The 21070-nt window shown below is 34.6% G+C and overlaps 1 protein-coding gene across 13 annotated transcripts in view; it reads left to right on the top strand.

Moving 5' to 3' along the window:
* PTPN3 (protein tyrosine phosphatase non-receptor type 3) overlaps positions 1–18962 on the top strand; it is a 181641-nt gene extending 162679 nt beyond the window's left edge. For all 13 annotated transcript variants that reach the window (XM_042868965.1, XM_042868973.1, XM_042868971.1 and 10 more), the window contains 7 exons: positions 1203–1293; positions 1570–1631; positions 3102–3248; positions 5514–5642; positions 12799–12944; positions 13567–13702; positions 17568–18962. In XM_042868965.1, coding sequence (XP_042724899.1) covers positions 1203–1293; positions 1570–1631; positions 3102–3248; positions 5514–5642; positions 12799–12944; positions 13567–13702; positions 17568–17645 — 789 coding nt within the window. In that variant the 3' untranslated portion in view covers positions 17646–18962. The remainder of the gene's footprint in view (positions 1–1202; positions 1294–1569; positions 1632–3101; positions 3249–5513; positions 5643–12798; positions 12945–13566; positions 13703–17567) is intronic.
* Positions 18963–21070: the final 2108 nt, after the last annotated feature.

The raw sequence follows: 21070 nt of genomic DNA, 5'->3' as shown, positions 1-21070 counted from the left end.
CTTAAACATTATTCAGGAATTCTCTCTATTAAGTAGCTTTTTAGACAGGCAGCAACAAGAGAGCTCCAGGATTGTTGCTTTACGTGAAATTGCTCTTCCTTGTCTCCCACAAAAAAAGTAAAAATTTTAACTTGTCTCTGTTAAAATGGAACTGAAGAAAGCTGTTTGGTTGCTACGTAGACTATCAAGCTCTCTTCCCATACAGCCTCTTCCCTTGTTTGTGCTGTGGAGAATGAAAAATGTAGTGAGCTATGGTACACACTGAGTCCTGTGATTCAGTAAGTCTTTTAATAGAATAAGTTTTGTGTGCTCATCCCTTTCTCTTAAATGAAGTAGGAGATTTTAGCATCCTATTGGTTTCACTTAATTTTATGTACATAACCACATTCTAAATCTTACTTAAACATGAAAGCTGTAATTACCTCTTTGACAAGTGTTCAGTGAAGCGCATAAAACTCTGGCACAGCCAGGTTAATAACTCAGTTGTAAATTGCTTTCATGTATATTTAATACAGGGAAACTATAATTGTGTGGTTGCATTTCTTCCATATTTTTTTTGTGGTGTTTCCCCCCAGTACCTTTTATTGCCTCGTACCATGTATTCAGTTCATTTGACCTCAGAATTAGTTTTTGGTTATATGCACATTTGCCCACATTTGCTTAAGATAAAGTTTGCGAGGTGTAGGTCTTGGCAAGATAGGATGGAATTACATATTAAAAGACTGTGGTGTGCTGAAGATTTGCCTTTTCAGGTGTTAAGAGTTGAATGTGGTAGTTTTAGTCCAGAGAATATTTTATTTTTTTTGTATTACAGTTGATTCCAAGTAATAACCGACATCAGTCTGTAACCTTTTTTGTTATCTTTTATTGCTCAGTTCTTCTTTCTTTTTTCCTTTTAGCCCTTTCACAATGGTGTGGTGTGTGTTATAAGAAAAGATGACTTTACAAGGAAAAAGCCAGTTTAGATCAGTGACTCCCACATTTTCTATTTCCTTCTAGAAATTCTTCTGGAGATGATGATGAATTAGCAATAATAAAGTTATTTTTGCATAAAAATATAAGTAATAAGTAATTCAGGGGAATTTTGCAGTTGGCTAGGAAAAGTTGAAGTAGCTTCTTATTTTTTTGTTGTTGTTGCTGTCTTCATGTGGATCTCTTTAGCATAATCATATCTTACCTTTTTGTAAAATTCTGTTTTCCAGCAACTTTATAGAAAGAAACCGGGATTGGCTGTTACATGTGCAAAAGTGCCTCAGAATATGGACAAGAATCGATACAAAGATGTTCTGCCTTGTGAGTATTAAGTACATATTTTCTCCATCTGTTGTTTTATTTTTTCAATGATAGTATATATGCTTAAAACTGGTTTATTTAACTTCTTGGTAAAGCTTAATTTTCGTTCAAAAAATTACATAATCATTCACTTTATTTTCTAAAGGGTTATCTGTTTTGTTTTGTACCCTGCTATTTGTCTGTCTGCAGTTCCTCTTTTTTTTTCATTAAAAGGGAAACATTTATCTTATTTTCTAATTTGATTCCCTCTTTATTTTTTTTTTTGTGCGTGTGCAGATGATGCCACAAGGATAATATTGCAGGGGGATGAAGATTACATTAATGCAAATTATGTGAATGTAAGTCATACGATGAGCTGCACTTGCTTGCTTTTTGTATTGTAATAGCAGACTAAATTTAGCCATTTTAAGGAATAAGCTATGTTTGTTTTAATTTTGGGGGATTTCTGAATATAAGAGTTATGTAGATTCACACCATAAAACATCAAGTGTCGCTTGTGAAACAACCAGATAATACACAGAAAATAGAAACACCATTATTTTCATATACTGCATAACATAGATTTGTGGGATTTAATATTTATTTCTGTATTGCACCTCTGAATACAAGTAACATTCGTGACTATTTTTTTCATGATTTTAATGAAAATTGCTTTCCAATATTTATCTTGTGACTTTTCTGGGCTACATCAAAAGAGAGGAGGCAGCAGGGCATGGGAGGTTCCCCTACACTCAGCCTCATCTGGAGTATTGCATCTCCAGGCCTGGGGCCACCAGCACAAGGAAAGTGCAGAGCTGTTGGAGCAGGTCCAGAGGAGGCCACAAAGATGATCAGAAGGCTGGAGAACCTCTTCTCTTCTCCAGGCTGACAAGCCTTTCTTCATAGAAGGGAGACCTCATTGCAACCTCCTGGTTTTTGAATGGAGCTTATAAAGAGGAGAGAGACTGACTTTTTATGTTGTCTGATTGTGACAGGACAAGGGGGAATGGCTTTAAATTAAAGGGGGAAATTTATGTTAGATGTTAGAAATTCTTCATTCAGAGGATGGGAAGGCTCTGACACAGCTGCCCAGATAAGCTCTGGCTGCCCCATCTCTGGAGGCATTTAAGGCCAGGTTGGATGGAATTCTGAGCAGCCTAATCTGGAGGGTGGCAGCCCTGCAGATACCAGGGATTTGGAAGTAGATGGTCTTTAAGGTTCCTTCCAACCTGAGCCATTCTGTGATTCTCTGACTGTGAATAATTAGGCATTAAACTAATGAAGCGGAGCAGTTAAGTCTCTTGGAGGTTTTTGCTAGTTGCTGAAAGTGTTCTGCTGTCTGAGCGCAGTCATGGAGATTAGAAGTATTTTAGAACAACTTATGTTGGGTATCTTGTCAAGTTTGATTTCTTAATAAATACCTCAGTAGCCTAGGAAGCATTTGAGCTGTTCTTATTGTGTCCTGTATCAGCCGTTACACAGCTTTTACTAGTGCAACTTTGGTAAATTTGTCATTATTCCTTACTAAATATTAAAGAAAGGTTTGGAAAGGTTTGCAGCTTTACATTTTTAAATACATTTGAAAACAGAGATACCTTTTATTTGGCTCTTCCTAGTTCAGATGAAGGGACTTAGTATCTATAGTTCTGGTTTAAATGAATGTTAAAGGTTATCACATAACAAATTGTGACTTTAATTGTCTTATTGCTCAACTTTAATTTTTAATCATCCTTCAAAATGTTCTTTGTTTGAATGAAATGCTGAATATTAAAAATAAATAGTATTGCATAGTGAGAACTAATTGTACTTTAACTCCTTTTTATTTATAGATGGAAATTCCTTCTGTGGGCATTGTGAATAGGTACATTGCTACTCAAGGGCCTCTTCCTCACACGTGTGCACACTTCTGGCAAGTTGTCTGGGATCACAAGTTGTCGCTGATCATTATGTTAACAACACTCACTGAACGTGGGCGGGTAAGTGTGTTCAGGTTCTTTGTATTCTGAAGAAATACTACACCTTGAAACTGTTTTTCCCATTGTTGTGATTAAAGAACCCTAATATAGGCCATCTTATTCTGTTGAACAATTTCTCTGAAGGCCAGGCTTTTTGAATTAATTGGGGGAAGACAAACTGCGTGACTTTGTTATTTTCTGTTTCTTTGAAAGCAAACCAGCTGTCTGATCATCAGAATTGACTTGAATTTTACTGATCAGCCACGTACTGCTTACTGTCCTTTCCCATGAGAATTGGATTCTGTGTCGCAGTTGCTTTCCTAGGGACTCAGAAAATGTCTGGAAAGTCTGAGCAAAACTTGTGGTCCGGCTTGAAAATGGAATCTATCATTTCAGTACTTATTAGCTAAAACTAGCTAGTAATGCTAGCTGTCAGAATTTAACCTGCTGACTTTTATGTCGGTTTGTGTAAGTGAGATTAATAATGAATAGGTCTGTCATGCCCTTTTGTTGAAAGGAAGGCATTAGATACAGTTATTTAGGTCTCTGTTGGGGCAAGTCTTTTGTAATTCCAGCAGAAGATATTCCATCACTTCTTTGGACCTAAGAAGTGCCAACATTGAATTGTTCTCACCTGTATTCCAAAGGTTAATTGTTCTTAACAGTGAAGAATTTTATTCTTTTATCCGGCAGTAATTTCTTCTGAAGCAACCTCCGCCCATTGCGTATTGCTTTGCCATTACACATCCTTGTGAAAACAACGCACTTCTTAAAATCACCATTTAGATACAGAATGCCTGCTTTAAATCCCATTGTATCTTTGATCTCTTGAGTGAACAAATCCAGTTTCTTCAACCATGATGTAGGAGACCTTCAGCTGAATCACCTCCATTTTTTTTGTGCAATGAAATACATACTATATTGATTTACATACTGTGTTAATTATGCATCCTTTCTAAAACTTGACTGACTTGCTTGTGGAAAAACAAGGTCTGTTAAAGCTTTTGACCCTGAGTGATTCACAACTTCGTCTACTACTTCATTTTTTTTAAAGGAGCTTTTAAAGTTTCAACACATTTTTGCATTTAGATTTTTAAACTTTGGAAATAGATACTTAGTTTTAGATGCTCTTTTGGAAAAGTAAATACTTTTTCTTCTTTGAGCCATCATAAACTGGAACCTCATAAAAATTATCAGTGATAGTTTTGCTTTTATAAGGAAATGCTTCTTGAAAATGTGTGCTTTTTTTAATAAACTTGTCATACACCTTTTCACTGGACTTTACAGTTCATGACCTTTTGTGCAGCCAGGAAAATTGATAGTGTTCCATTTCATTGAGTTCAGCACACCTTTTTTTTCTACCTGTGTGACCCAGACTGCCTACCTCTCACTCTTGCTCTCAGTCATCTTTGATAAAAACAAGTAAAGATTATTGGCTTTAGTGCAGAGTCCAAGACATTTCCACTGGTAAAATTGAATTAACAAGGTTGTTTGGTAGTGGTTGACTTGCTATAGATAGATGCGTTTGCCCTATGTAGTGCCTAGCTTCTAATGTATTTGAGACACGCTTTTATAAGTTGTGAACAGTTGTGATGACATACAATAGGATTTTAAAGCTGTATAGTATCTTCCAGGGAATTTTAATCCAGTTACTTTATGGAATTGAAAAGCAATATATTCACTGTAAGCTGTATTGTTGCTAAGAGCTGACTGGAGAAAGGAAAAATAAAATAGATAAGCAGCAGTTTTAACTGGAAACTAGATTCACAGCATGCCCACCTGCTTGTACTTAATCTGTATCCTGATGCTCAGTGGAGTTCTATACAGCTGCTTGGGAAAATATTTGTTAGTAAGCAGGGCACTGGTGATATCTCTTGTCAAGCTCTTTACACAATACTGTAAGCAGTTTACTTCTTTCAGGACTATCCTAATAGGTTGTTTTTTGATATGTTGCTTTGATACTATATTCAGTATTTGTGATTGAATTAGAAGTGTACTCATCAAACTTTGATAGAACCTCATGCTTTGAAAAATAGTTTTCCGAAATTGAAGTCTTGGGCAGAAAGCTTTTAGCTTGCATCCAATTTATTTGAATTTTTTTATTATAAATGTCTATAACACAAGTTTACAGAGAATTTATCTCGTTCTGTCATGCTACATTTGAGTTTTGAACATTATTACCAGCAAAGGATTACAGTTGTTCCCTGAATTTCTGAACCATGGGAGAACACTCTGGAAGCCTGTTTGAGGTCTTGATGTGCACTTAATTTTCCTTCATCTCTACAGACAAAATGTCATCAGTATTGGCCTGATCCACCAGACGTAATGGAGTATGGCGGCTTTCGTGTCAGATGCCACTCGGAAGATTGTACAATTGCCTATGTTGTTAGAGAAATGGTGATTACAAACGTTGAGGTAAATGCTTCCTGTCTTAAATTATGTCTAAGCAAGCTGAATGAAAATATATGCATATAGGTGGTTGTATACTGTGTGAATATACACATTTTTATAAAAGATGAGTGTATAGAATACGGATCAGTGCAGTATAATCATAATTTCTCAAAAGCATACATTTTGAAGGGTTGCATTGTCTTGTAATATATTAATCCATTATACTGTACAGATACTGTAATGAGCTTCATGAAGAAGTTTGTTGCTTTACTGTAAACAGTACTGTTGCAGTCACTGACTTTTCATAAATAGATTTTCAGTAAAATTTTTTCAGTGTCCTTTCAAGGATGAAGTATGGGTGACTTGGTTAATGGCACATGTGCCTAGAATAGCTAGAACAGGAGCAATTTGCAACAAAATTCATTTCAGAGAGTATACAGAATCTTACCAGCTCTTTTTTTATCGTCTTTACTTAGAGTTTAAAAAATAAAAAATTGCTCTGAATGTCGAACCCAACGTACTCAATTTATGCACGGCACTTAGTTACTTTAGCTGTTAATATTCTGTGCATATAGGAGGCTTACAAACCAAAAGGGAAGAGAAATACATGGAATACTTGTTACACATGAGCTTGTGTTGTGAAATTAATGTTCAGGTCCCATTTCTGTCTCCCACAGCATGAATATAGGGAATAAAATTTGGCTTCTGATAATAGGTTGTCTAACATTTCTTATACGTTTCCTTCTTTAGCTCTTTTTCAGTATTCTGTGAATATTGAACAAATATTTTCTAAAAAGAAGAATGGTTTATGCTAGTTATGAGAAACCATCTGTTCAGAGAGCACTATGACTTTTCGTTCTGTTTTTCAGCCAACTGCTCTGTAAGTGATAAACTTGAATGTCAGTACAGAAGAAACTAACCTCACTAAAGCAGAAAATATATAGGCAAATTTCTGTTCGGCATCATTCAAACTAGTTGATTGCCAATTAAACGTGGTTATCTAACCCTTTTTGTAAATTTTAGCTTAAGCCCCCTCAAATTCTTTTTCCCAGTTAGTAGTTATCGCTGTTTCATAATTCTGAGTAAATTCAACAGTGATTGTGTTCAGTATGCATCACTTGTAGCTTCTAGTTACTATTGTGTGGTAGGTAAAAATGTTAGTGAGAATGGGGCAGGTGATTTTTTTCATACAATTTATTTCATACAATCTATTTTGAGATAGATTGTTCTTCTGTAGTCATGCTAATAAATGTGAAAGTTCAAGGATCTTGTACAAAAAGTTGTCTCATGTAGCTATCAGCTGAGAACATCATTACTACTGCAAAGGCTTATACTTGTGGAGAGCTCACTGCCATGAGACAAAATGGTATAATTTTTAAAATCACCTTAAAGCTAGACCCCAGTGGGAAGAGGTGGTTTTGATTGTGTGCTGTTTTGTTGGTTTTTTTTCTGTTTTTTTTAATCTATTTCACTAAGGACAAGTTTTCATATACATTTAAATGGAGTGGTCACATGGTCACACTCAAAGAAACACTCACTATTCAGCTGTCCCATGCGGTTAAAAATATGATCCTAATAACTGAAAGCCCTGTGTGAGTTTTGTGTTTCAAAATAACAAGGTACAAAGGCTTTTATTTCAAAATGTAGTGGGGAAAAAACAATGAATTATCTCCTAGTTTTTCACATCATTTCAGCTGCTTTTCTGGAGCTGAGTAAATTTATTCTTCTGGGGGCATCTTCTGCTTAAGAGTATACTTTGCAGAGCCTTATATGTGCTCTCACTCACAAATATTGTTGAATTCTGTAAAGAATACATCAAAAGTCGTATAAATTCAAATCAGGTTTTTATCATTCCCTGATCTATAGCGAGCATCATTGGATTGGTCTTTATGAAGACAAGTAGCTTTTCATAATAAGATGGATAAAGCTTCAAAACTCTCAAGAGATTTGATTTCGATTGGAAACGCATGTTTGTGAAAAATCTTTGTGTGTATTAAATTGCATAGATTTCAAATCTGCCTTTAGAGGAAAACTGCTAAAAAGTGAATTTTACGAAATGACGCTCCTGGCCTTTTGTTCACATATATTCAGAAGACTTGAATTAAAACAATTTTAGGATTCTTCTGACCCAGTTTATCTTGGTGCTTCTTTACCTGAAATTGAAGCAAGTGACAGCAAATGTATGAAATACATATGTAACCTTTCTAAGCCTCGTGAAAAGAAATAGGGTTTAATTTTCCATCATCTGTATGTATCCTGTGCAAGAAAAGCACAGAAAACAGTAAGCTTGTTTTTTGGGGGGTAAGGCTTTGGGGAACCAAAACAAACAGCCAACAGATAAATTCATCACACTGCGCTATTTCATAAAACAAGATAAGCGTTTGCTTTAATCGTTGAAAAAATAGGATGAGAAGCTTGAAGAAAACCTTTCATTCAGTTACCTTTGGGAATAATTGCCTTGGAACATGCTGACCTCTCCAATTTCAGCCAGTTATATTCTGAACATATATTTTTCTAGTTTCCTCTGTCTTTAAGCAACTTCAGTTAAATTTAACTAGAATCCTGCTGTGGTACTTAGGAATGCTACAGAGATAATGTTTGCTGGAGCACAGTATTCAGAAAGCTTGAAATAAGAAATGTTGCAAGTTAGGTTTATTTCATTCTGTCACATTTTACGTTACTTGTACTCGTTTCCAAAGTGCATTATCATTCTCCCTCCTGATTTGATTATTAACTAAAATAAATCATTCAACCAAAAAAAAAAAAAAAAAAAAAAGTAAAGATACTCTACTAAAATATTGATTTAATTTCGTCCTTTAAAGGCCAGTTAAACCATTGCCATAATAATAATTGTGCACCACAAGAGAGAGTACTGACACCTTATGAACAACATAAGTCCATGTGATTAAGACAATTCCTTGTAGAGAATATGGAGTGTTTGCACGAATGCTGACAATGTAAATAAGATTTTGAGAGGACAGCTTATTTTTAATTTATAAGCTATCACCTGCCATTGACATCACAGTGATGGACAGGATGATTTGATGAAAAATAAATAGATTGGAGTATCAATTCAAAGAAATTGAAAACTAGGCATGAATTTGTTTTGCTAAGGAGGATATTGCTGTTTGCTGCAAGTAGGTAAAATTGTAAGACAAATAATGTCACATCTTTCTATTTATGAATGACCACCTTGCAGGCCTTCTAGTCATGCTGTTTAAATTGATATGAGACTAATTCTAGGCAGTAAATAAGCAGCACCTTCTTCTATCAGCAACTCAAAGTATGGTCAGTCTTAATTTTTTTTTTAACAGGTCTCTATTCTTAAGGCTTACATTTCCAGACCATTTGTCTTATTTGCAAGTTGCATGATGTACAGCAGTTTGAGGGAAATATTCAGCTTGTTCACATTAAATACTCTTAAGTTGTTTCACTGAAACTTACGTTTCCACTCATTATAAATAAGACCTTTTATTTTCTTTCCAATGACATTTATATAATTTGACCATTTCATAAATGTCTGGAACTTACTGCACTGCAGAAGTACTTTAAAGACTTCTCTGGGAAGTATCTGGACTGAATGTATTCTATTCTGTCAAATACTCACTGTAGGAAAAAAAATAATGAATTGGTTCTGAATATAAAGAGCTGAAGAACAGAAAGTAGATGAAAAGTTTTATGGCAGAGGTCTTCAAAAGCATAATGAGATTTGAGTAGAGGTGCAAAGAAGTTACTACTCTACCCTTCACCAAACCAAGCCTCCTCAGAGTTTCAGCTTTCAATATTTGTAAAGCTCAGTAGCTAGAAGTGTGTCATTTTCCTTCAAAGAAGATAGCCCCATTTCAAGGTAAATGTAGTCTATGCTGTAGACATACCATTGTTAGAAGATAAAATTAAAACCTAAAAAGCAAAAATGAAGAAGTAGAATGCAAACAGAATTGTTCAAGTTTTAAGAAAAGTAAAAATTAAAGTTGACTATTTGAACCTAAATTTCCTTCCTTTTACTTAAGTATTATAATTCTTGTGTGTATGCTGTTGTTTTGGTTTTTTTTTTGGAAGAACACCTGACTCTTTTATTAATCAGTGAGAATCAATCTAGCAAAATGAAATGAGGAAGCCTACCTTTCAGTGTAATTATGAGAAACAAGGTATCAGTCTGCAGAAAGATGAAGGATGAATATTTTTCTTGCTAATGATCAACACAGATGAGATTTGTTTCTTAAGTGCTACAGCACATATTTGATGTTACCTCTGCCAACCCTAGAAAAGGTCATGGTGTTTTTGAGAGAAATCCAGGATATTTGCCTAACCACAGTGAAATTGCATTCACAATAAGGTGTTCTTTTTGTAGTTCTACCTGTATGGAAACTGATCTCTGGTGATAGCAAGTACAAAAATAAATTGAAATCTGTCCACGTGATTGAAGCGTCAGGGTGTATAATGTCAAGTTAGGCAAATGTAGCAACTGGGCAATGAGCAGCTCTTGCTGTCTCAGTGAGTATATATATGTTTAGATTTATAAAACAGGAGTCATAAAGCCAGATTTTCTAAAGAGAAGTTCTACATTTATCAGTAATTCGGATAATAATAATGATTGTCACTTAAAATGCTAGTGGGGTGAAAAAAGAAACGCTAATTATGATTTAAGTTGCCTTGCAGGCAATAGTAGTTTGTGAAGTGGCTTAAGTGTAATGAGAGTCTACCTCTTCATTTTTCATTACCAGTTTTTGACAGAGAAGCAGGGTCTGGAAGAAATTGTTTAAAAATAAGTACTGTTATTCAGACATGCATAGTGAAGCTGACTGTGGGACCAATAAATATAATTCTAGCACTTTTTTCTCTATTTAACCTAGGAGTAGTAGGTTTTGTCGTACATGCATAACTGGTAATGCATGTTATTTCCATGTGTTTTCAGTATTCTGCTGACCAATTCAATTCACTATGAGTATAAAGACTTGAAAAGTAAAAACAGATGAAAGAAAACACCAATCACTCGAACATAATGAACTATAGTAATAGTTTTGTGCTTTCTGAATGAGATATTTCTTAGAGTTTTAAAAAACTCGATTTCTAACACAAATATACTTGAGCATTTTGATAAGCCAAGTAGTGATCAAGTTATTAATAGCTTGAATCATCTCAGAACAGCACAACCATAAGAATACCAAACTGATTACAGCAAAACACAAATGACTAGCAAACTACTCTGAAACTTGAGAAATATGTGGAATAGCTAACAAATTAGTATGTTGGTCTCTGGGAAAAAATAAGGCATGCAGCAGAAAATGGACTATGAGCACACCAGAAGAAACTGTTCTGAGGACTAACAGCATGTACAACTCTTGTACTCAATGATTATAAGCTACTTAAAAAAAAAAAACAAAAAACAAAAAAACAAAAAAAACCTCAAGATTTTCAGACCTGGATTACTAAGTAGTTAAAAGGCCATGCTGCTTCTTTCAGAGATTCCTGTCATTGTGGGTTCTTTTGATGACCTGGATGAATAGATCTCAAATATTTACAATTTGATTTACATTGAGCCTGGTCATTAATATCAGCTTATATTGTCTACTTAGACTTTACTCTAGACATTTTAATTTTGATTGCTCAGACTCTGCCTTCAAAAAGCAAAGTATGAGATGCATGTGTCTTTATATTCCTGGATATAAACATAAATTTTTGTAATTACATTGCCTGGAATTAAATCACTCCCTAGACTTCTACTCAGTACACGAGCAGTAGGCATTCTGTCTTCTCTGTTTTATTGGCTTGCTCCTTGGGAGTGGAACCACTTGCTCTAATGGAAGAGAAAAGCCAAAGTTGAAGGCATTTGAAACAGGTCATATATTCCAGTAATTGTACACTTAAGAAAATAAATAAAACTCCAAATCTGCATCAATAAAGCATTGTTGCACAGACAACTAGAGAGAGGTCAGCTTTTATAGTCTAGTGCAGTGATAAAGGATGGTTTTATTTCAGTAAGTGTCAAATGTTATCTTTGGCTATGGACATCAGTCAAACAGAAACTAACAGTGTATCTACTGCTAAATGTGGAAGAAATAAAGGAATGATATGAAGGCTTAGTTCATGAAGAGTGGTATATCCTCATTACACAATACAGCAATGCTCAGAGTCTTTGGCTTCTTTTTTGCTTTATTTTTCAGACTAATCATTGGCAACACCTGTAACGTAACATTTGAGCCTAACCTGAATGGATTCATAATCAAAGCTAGCACAGAGCTAAAATGCAAGACATTCTATAAAATTGCTTTTAAGTATGATTGAATGGAAAAAAACCTAGTTATTCATATAGCAGAATCTTTCGAGTAATTAGCTTGTGTTCATAAAGAAAAATGTCCTGTGGCAGTACAGAAATCATTTATATGTTTACAATTAACATATATAGTTTTTCAACAGAAACTACAACAAGCAAATGTTAGAGGCAACTTTATATTTTAACAGTCTGTAAATACACACAGAGGTGTATTTAGATAAGATATACAGCTATATTTGGGAGATTGAATTGGTTTGCAGAATGAGAAGAAAATGGCATTCATCATTTTTTATGGCAGGGCTTAATGTTCTGCAGGTTATGAACAAGTGAAATGCACCTTTCACCACTGAGCTAGTGGTGCCAGTGTAGCATTTCTGTAGCATTAGATGTGCTAGCCTCATTTTTATGAAATGTAAAATCAAAACAATGCTTTTGAGCTGTGATTGGGAAGCCCTGATGCTTATTATTTTGGTGTAATTCTGAATGTTTTTTCTTTGGCTTCCAGCTATTTCTTGCAGTCTCTCCTCAACTGTTGTGTAAGTTGCATAGCATTTTACCTCAGGTGAATCATTGATGTCAAGAGTCAATAAACTTAAAAATTGAAAATCTCCAAGAATTGAGGGGTTTTCGTTGGTTGTTTTTTTTTTGTTTGTTTGTTTGTTTTTTGTTTTTAAAATCTGTTTAGATTACAAGTAAAACTTGTTACCTTATTTATTTGGAAGTGTCTGTTGCATGCTAAGAATTACATGTTTATACATTATTCTGAATTATAAAATGACAAACGTTTTCAATGTCATAGACAACTTACAGCATCTGCAGATTATGTGAAAATTGTGACGTACCTAATAAACATCAACACAGGAATTGTAACACTGAACACTCTTTGCAAATCTTACTGTATTTTAGACAGAACAGCAACACACTGTCACTCATCTTCAGTATGTTGCTTGGCCCGATCATGGTGTTCCTGATGACTCCATGGATTTCTTGGAGTTTGTGACCTGCATGAGGCCGAAGAGAATAGAGAATGAGCCAGTTCTCGTTCACTGCAGGTACTTGTGTCTTAAAATTCTACACATACCCTTGCTGTAGCCTAACTATGAACATTTGCTTTGAGAACTGTCTGGAAGGTAGCAGATTCCTTGAATTAAATGGGAATACTAAGATAGAAATATCAGTTTCTTTCCTTTTTCCTGCATCCTTTTGGTGAAATTGCTTAGTTACAAAATTATCACAAAGTTGATCATCTGTAATGTAAGTTGTTCTCCATTTTTATCCTCCACTACCTCTGTGAATTCATTGTGAATGGTACTTCAAAGTTTTACTGTGGTTAAAGTCCCTGTCAAAAAGCAGGCAGTTACCTCTTATCTTTCTAGTCAAAAATATAAAATCAGTACATGTAGATTTGTAAGTAGCTGTAAATGTAGATTTGTAAGTAACTGTAACTGTTAAAAAGCATTTATTTTGGGACTTTTTGTCCAACAATAAATTGTTGTTGTCATTGTCAAGAAATATCATTGAAATTGCTTTAAAGGTAAGCTTTGTGCTCTATTCTAATTGTATAAACGTCGTCCTGTAATTTGCGGGGCTAGTTAACATCATAATATTATGATAAGAGTCTGGTGAATTGCAAAATCCTAATTTTATAGACTGTTTTTCTGTTACACTTCACAGTGCTGGAATCGGTCGCACTGGTGTACTGGTCACTATGGAAACAGCCATGTGCTTAATTGAAAGAAACCAACCTGTTTATCCGCTGGATATTGTAAGAAAAATGCGAGACCAGCGAGCTATGATGGTTCAAACATCAGTAAGTGGTAGAGCGGGAATAGAGCGGGAAACCTCATTTTCTCTATAGGTTTTGCTCACGTTCATTTTTAAAACAGATGCAAAGTATTATATGATCTAGTTGTATCTGTCTTCAGTTGCCTTTATATTTCATGCTTCTGTGTTTAGCATGACATAGCGCAGTGAGACATGGTATTTTTGCTTCTTTAGAGAAGAGGTGTGCATTTAACTGTAAATATTTCTTACCTTGTCATTAGAAGGTCATTGATTTCTATTCCTTGCACTTGGTTAGAATGCAGAAAGCCATTAAGTCATAAACAGCTAAGGAATATTCCTTATCTGTTTATATTCCTTCATCTAAATTCTGTGCAGGAAGATAAAACAACTTCTTGTTTTTCATTCTTTGTACAGAGCCTCGTAGGTAGTTCTCAAACTGGAGGTAAAATAAAAGTGCTTGTGCTATGTTTTGTGGAAGAAGCATCTTTTGAAAAGGAGTAGAAATTTGGTAGGAATAATATGTTTTTTAAACTGTGCTGCTACTCCAGTTTAGAAAAACAAGGAGTAGGAATAAATTATTGAGAATAAGCTGGATATTAATAACTGAAATATGAAAATAAGAGTTGATTTTTTTAACAAGGAGGTGGTTTGAACATTTGAGATCATGAGGGCATTTTTTGTGTTAAATGTGGAAATGAACAAACTGATGTTAGAGATGAGGGATAGGAGTCTCCACTGCCTTCAGAAGAAGTCAGATAAGAGAATACTGTGTGCATTATCTAAAAGAGCTAAATGCCCTATGATAAATCAAAGTAAAGGAGTTTAGACCCATGTAGTCAGCAGCTAGACCTAGCATTTCTGTCTTTGATCTTAAAAAGCAAAACAAAACAAAACAAAAAGTTAAACAACACTTTGGTTTCCCCTTGAGCAGAGGAATCACAGCATGATTAAGGTTGGAAAGGACCTGCTGCAAATATAACTGACCAGATGGGAGGAAATCTTTTGTTATCTAAGGGTATGAAAGCATTGGAAAGTGTCAGGAATTATGGTTGCTAGTGTAATACTAGAGTGCCCTGTGAATAGAGATTTCTCATGTATGTTGCTGAGTCTCTTGTCATTCATTGCTGTATGAGTGCACTCCCTGGACGTGCAACAAGATTTGACTGTATGACTGAGGAGCAAGTTGTATGAATAGTGCCCTGCCTGTTCCTTATGGAAATGACACATGGCATCTTAGCCTCAAGATGTTTAGGAAGCTGAATGTTGACTTACTGAGTTTGCTGCCTATGCCTCTCTGTTTCTAAGATGAACTGAGGAAGTTGAAAGTTAAACTTTCTGAAGATGGTCTTATTCTTAAGAATCTGATGTGAGAACCTGAAGTTCTCTAAATTTTAATGGGTGCTGAGAACCTCCTGTTGTAACAGTCATCAATAGGAATTGTTTGGCATAATAAAGAATGTGGAGTATAGTGATAAATATATTGACCATCAGACCTTGATTGTGAAAGCTACGTACTAAAACAAGGCTCCTTACTTTGCATGCTGTGTTTCACAGTTCACTATCACACAATTAAGAGAGAATTATGTAGCAGCACTACAGCGAAGCTAAATTCAGTTGTTATTTCTAAAGTATGCAGAAGCCAATGAGCAGAGCTGGCATGAATGAGGCACATGAGCGAGCACTCAGCAATGAGAAAGCAGAAGACCAGAGAGCTCCATGTTAACTTATATTTACCTCTTGTGAATACTCTTTTATTCCTCTGCATCCATTTCAGCTGGCTCCACAGCTCATATCAACTGTACCGTTTCCAGGGGAAGCTGTTAGGGGTTGTTCAGCTGTAGCAGCCTGACCTGAAGTATATTTAGCAGCTCTGTAGCTTCAGCTTTGAGAAGACAGAATACATAGCCAGATGCGTGTTGCAATTTAAGATCAGATGGTACATGCCTGATAAAAATGGACTTAGCAGAGCTATTAACAAGTCAATTTAGTGTCTTCTATTTATTGTGTCAGAGTTCTGGGTTTGCTTTTTTTTTTTTTTTTTTTTTTTGAAAATCTATAATCTGGTCATCAGGAACAGCAAAATAAAAACTAACAAGAAAATATAATAGCTTCAACAAAACTAGTGTAACTCTATGGCCTTATTGTTATTATTTATTTATTTTTAAAGGTACTAAATTCCTTTAAAAGACTAATTAGAGATACTAAAAAATGCTTTAAGACATATATAATAGAGCTAGTTATGAGCAAAGTGAACAGTAGGAATACAGGAAATAGATAACAGCAAAGAAAACAAGTAATCTAAGTGAGTCAGAGGAAGCGGTGCTGAAGTGTTCGTTCTTACTTGCTCAATAACTTCATCACACAAAGGAGTTAACAGAAGTGGTGAACAGAGAGCTAAATATTGCACTTGGGTTGTTCTGGCAGCAGAAATATGCAGATGAAAATAACAAGAGAAAAGTCAAGGTATTTAAGAAATAAAGACAAAAGAACAGAGTGATACTAGAGGTGGGAGTAATTGACTGAAGGTTTGGAAGAAAAGGCAGGAAATTGAGATAGAGAAAATGAATTTCTATCCTGAACTTTTCCTTTATTTTCTTTCTGTACTTAAGAAAAAATATTTTGAACATGTATGGATAAAAATAAAGGTCTGAACTACTGGTATTGAAATGCAACATAATGTTCTTCATAGTCCATACATTGTCTTTTATTTCTGTCCTTTGAGAGATTTTGGGGAAATCTTCCAAATCCTCCTGGAGTGTTGATGAGAGTTGACATAAAATAGCAGCTGGGAGAATATTTCAAATATATGAAAAGGGATTCAGAAAACATGAAGCTGTGCTTCTCCTAATGTGATGTTGAGGCAAAGCTGTTCATTTGGAGGTTTGACTGAGTGAGCAGTCGGAAGTACTTTTGGAAGATGTATACTTCAATCCTCATGAGTTCTTTTTGTGTTCTCAAGATTAGGCCAATTGTAAATATTTCTCCTGTCTATATGGAATTTTCATTGTGCATTTTAATGTTGTATCATTATTACATATCATTATTATTATGTATCAATTTTCAGAAAGAGATTCTCAGCCTAATTGTTTTTGACTAGTAAGAACTTTGAAACATTGCAGAAGAACCATCTTTGTAATAGAGTAATTCAGAAAATAAATACTAATTTAATTTTTTAAGACCTTATAAGAACTAAATGAATTCAAAATGTTGGGGACAGAAGAATTAACATGGCTGCTACCCTTCAAAAGTATTCGTTCCAAAAGTTTTGATCACATCCTTCTATGAAAGGAAATAATGTGTGATGTGATTACCTATTTGAAATAAAGCAACTCTGTCTTCTGCGACAGTGCAGCAAATGTTTAAAGGAAAAAAAAAAAGTTTTTTAGCAGGGCAGTATGCACTTTCATGAATATATCCTACCTCGTAACTTATTGGTCATAAAACTTAAATGTGTCTGGTAAAATGCAACAGTGAGATTGAGAAAACTTGTAATTACCAGGTAAGAGTACAAAAAAAAAACAAACCTGTAGTGAGATGTATAAAAGGTATGAAGAACTAGTTTCATCAAAGTCAGAAGAAACTTAGGAAATTTTTTAGTTTTTGCAAACATTATATTCCCTAGGGTGTAAGGATATGTTCTTTCAAATTTGCAGACGTTTTTTCCTTATTGTAAGGTTCTTAATGATTCTTGTTCAGAGAAGAGTAAATGTTCTATTTATGTCATATTAATACAGCCAGAAGAGCTGGATTTTCTCTTTCAATTTTGTACTTTTTCTCCTGTTATTGTCCAGGAGAAAATGAAACAGTGAGACGATTAAATACTACTGTATAATCAGGAGTTTGACTAATCCACCAAAAATTTTTGTTTTTTGTTTCTTTTTCTTATACAGAGTCAATACAAATTTGTTTGTGAAGCTATTCTTCGTGTTTACAAAGAAGGATTGATTCGACCACTGGATTCTAGTTAGCACAGCAGTGAAGGATGCATTTTTTTCCCCTAAAAAGACTGCTTTTTTAACTAAAGCAGGGGCTTATTTCTCAAAGCAACTAGAATGGACTAGAAGCCCATGAGAAGACAGATGAGCACATTTGAACTGTGGCACTTTAAATTTCTCAAGAAGATTGCTAAATCATGTACAGTATAAAGAAATCATGTAGATAAATATGAGAGCAATTGTGTGTAAATGCTTTACTTAGGCACCATAAGCAATCATGGAAACCTCAATGCATATCTTTCACTGCCTTAAACATCCCTCACTTTGGAATTACAGAGATCTTTGTGTTTCTTTTGAAAATACGAAAGGAAAATTAATAGGACTGAAATGACTCAGTTTAAGAAGGTATTTAATATCTTTGTATGAAAGTTCATGGAAAGTGAATATTTGTAACTTTTTTACTGGGACATTAAATATTTGTAGGAATGTAACCTTGACTTCTCAATGGCTGATGAAGAGCTTCAAAGCCTAATGCATAACTACTGTACATTAAGAATAGGAGAAATTAAGTATTCACTTTCCATAAGTCTAATAGTATGCCAGCTGTTATAATACTGTATCACTGTACGTGATGTGCAAAACGATACTTCATTTATACATTTAAACAGATGGTACAGTCTACATCTTCTGTTGATCAGTTTTACTTCCATTTTGCCCTTTCAACAGTGACCTACTTCTTAGTGTTAGCTGTTGTATTTCTTTTCTTCTCTTTCTACTGTCCTCCAAGACGATTATTTTTCACTGCTATTTCTGTACGTGGACTGAAAACATTCTAAGATGAGGTCTTGCTCTCTTTCACCTTTGTTTCCGTGTTTATTATGAGTTCTCAGATGTAAATGTGGATTAACATTGCACACAAGTACTAGATGTTTGACTTGCTGTATATGCAAAGTAGTCTAATCCAATACTGGAAGAAAAAATTACTACTGAACCCATCAAATATGTTGCTGCTAATTCAAGGTGTGAAGCTTACAAGGACACAGGTGTTGGTAGTGTTCAGATGGTGATAAAATGTTGACTTGCTGCCCTTCAGCAAATGTGTTTATCCAGTGAAACACAACTCTGTTGCAAGAGTTCTGTGGATTTATTGTGTTTCTTGCTTTATGGAAATGCAGCAAAATTCATGTGAAGATTGACGTAGAAAGAGAGAATGAATTTGTACATTGTTACATGATTCACCCTTAAGGTACACTGGTTTCCATTTCATTTCAAATGGGAGAATTGGACTTTCTGAACAATATAACCACATTTGTATGGTGTTAATTTATTTTGTGTGTGCTTTATGATTACCCTGAGATATTTCTTCATTTTTGAATATTATCTAAAAAAAAAAAAAAAAGAAAAAAAAAATTATTCTAAGGGACTGTTTGAAACTGTTATTAAAAAAAAATAGTCCTAAATAAGGAAAAACATTTAAGACGTGTTAACCAAATGTTTATATGTATATAAAAAGAAAAAATAGATAATTTTCTTTTTGAATATATATAATACACACATATACATCCAGATATATTTTAGAACTATGGTTTGTATTATGGATATTGTCATTTATTTTTGAAGTTTCATTATAGAAACTGACATAGCTATATAATATGCATCTCTCATGTAACCAGAAGCTTGGATTGGTTTGTTTTGTGTGTTTTTTTTTTTTCCCCAGGAGATGACTGAAAAATGAATGTAGTATATGCTTAATTGCTAATCCTTGTCTCCTTTAGACTTATTCCTTTCTTCCAGGTTACATTATTGGTTAGAAGTAGAGGAAAGAAGATTCCTAGCTACTTGGTTAAAACAGAGTTTTTTGTTTGGAACACACAAGGTCATCAGCAACACAAAAATCTTCATGGCTTTGTAGGTTGAAGGGTGAATAGATTTGTGTTCATTCTTACGCATTGCATTCCTAATTTTATCATTGCTTAAAAGTTTTTATAGTATATGGCGTTTTTATCCTCTTGCTTGATTGGGCATAGATTGGAAACCAAAAGATGGTAAATCTGGTCAACTCTACTTACTAAACTGCATCAGGTCACTCAGTCTGATCTGTGACTTCAAATGTAAAATACTTCTGGACACACATTTTGCTTGGGAAGCTTTTTCAAAAAGTACATGTGGAAAAGTGTTGTACAGGCTGTCAGCTGCTGTTTGGTAGCATGTTGAGTGAGAATGCCTAGTGACATGTCTCCACTTGAGTAGTGGTCACTGAAGGGTCTGCCTGCTATTTGACAGAAGCTCTCTTTTGCTGTTATGTGTGTGCCTTTCTGTTAAAATATCTTGCTTTGAAGTTATGCTGTGCCTAGATCTCATAGTCATTGCTTGCAGTTTGTGTGACTTTGTCAAGAAGTGAAAAAGGCACAAAGGAAAGAAAAAAAAAAAAAAAAGCAAGAGAATAAATAGAAAGTATTTAGAGAATCTTTGTGACATTTGTTTCTTTAATAGCAGTCCTTGATTACCATTTGTGTTCAAGGTTAGTGACCAATTCCTACCACTATTTATGTTTCTTCATGTTGAAAATGTATTTACCAAAACATGGTAAATTTCTTCAGTATATAACTTATATAACTCCAGTCTCAAGATGCATGACTTGCATTAGTGTGTGTGTTTTTACATGACCATTGTCATATTGTGACGAGTGCTGCTCTTGTTCTGATAAAGTTAGATGGCTTTAGTAATAGCATTCCTATGCTATTATTTGGATTTTAATAACTTGTGTGAAATTGCTGGCCACTGCTGCTCCTCTTAAAGCTATAAAAACAATAATCTGTGTAATACTTGATTTATTTTTTTTTTTTTTTGTAAAACCATTGAGATAATATTAACTACACAGTTGTCCTGTACATTGTGTCCATCTTTATTTCAGTCTTGCTGGGTTTTGCACATGTACCTGTTGGGTCTTTATGGGAGCATGAAGAGGTTTTTGTCTTCTGTCTGTACCGTGCTGATGACTTCGCACTGAACGATATATGCCTTAGATTTGATCTGGCAACAAAAGCATAATTATGGAAACATTATCTTACTGCTGGCTGTTGTTTCCACAAGCCTTAGGAAATTAAAAAGGAACAGAGTTGCTTGATTTTTCTTGTAAGAGTTAAAACTCCTAACACAAAATGTTTAACTGCCACACAATGGACAAATAGCAGAAAGTGCCCTGTAGTCAGGATTCTGTATAGCCTTCCTAAATGTTTTAACCTTATATTTCTCCTCTGCTTGTGTTAGCATAAAAATGGGCGTTCTAAGTTTCTAACATTGTGGAGGATGAAGAAGGAAAACCCTGGAGGTTTTCACCAATATGAAATGCAGTGACATTATTTCCTTGGAAGTAAGCAGGTATTTACTACTGGTTTTATATTTGATACAGAAGTAATTAAGATGCCTAATTCAGAGCATCTTCCAAAAATATTACA

This window comes from Lagopus leucura, unplaced genomic scaffold (assembly GCF_019238085.1).
Source record: "Lagopus leucura isolate 7727_CA_CO unplaced genomic scaffold, USGS_WTPT01 Super-Scaffold_100002, whole genome shotgun sequence".
Taxonomy (NCBI): Eukaryota; Metazoa; Chordata; class Aves; order Galliformes; family Phasianidae; genus Lagopus; species Lagopus leucura.
The sequence above is the reverse complement of the archived record's forward strand: the minus strand, read 5'-3'. Positions and strand labels throughout refer to the sequence as shown.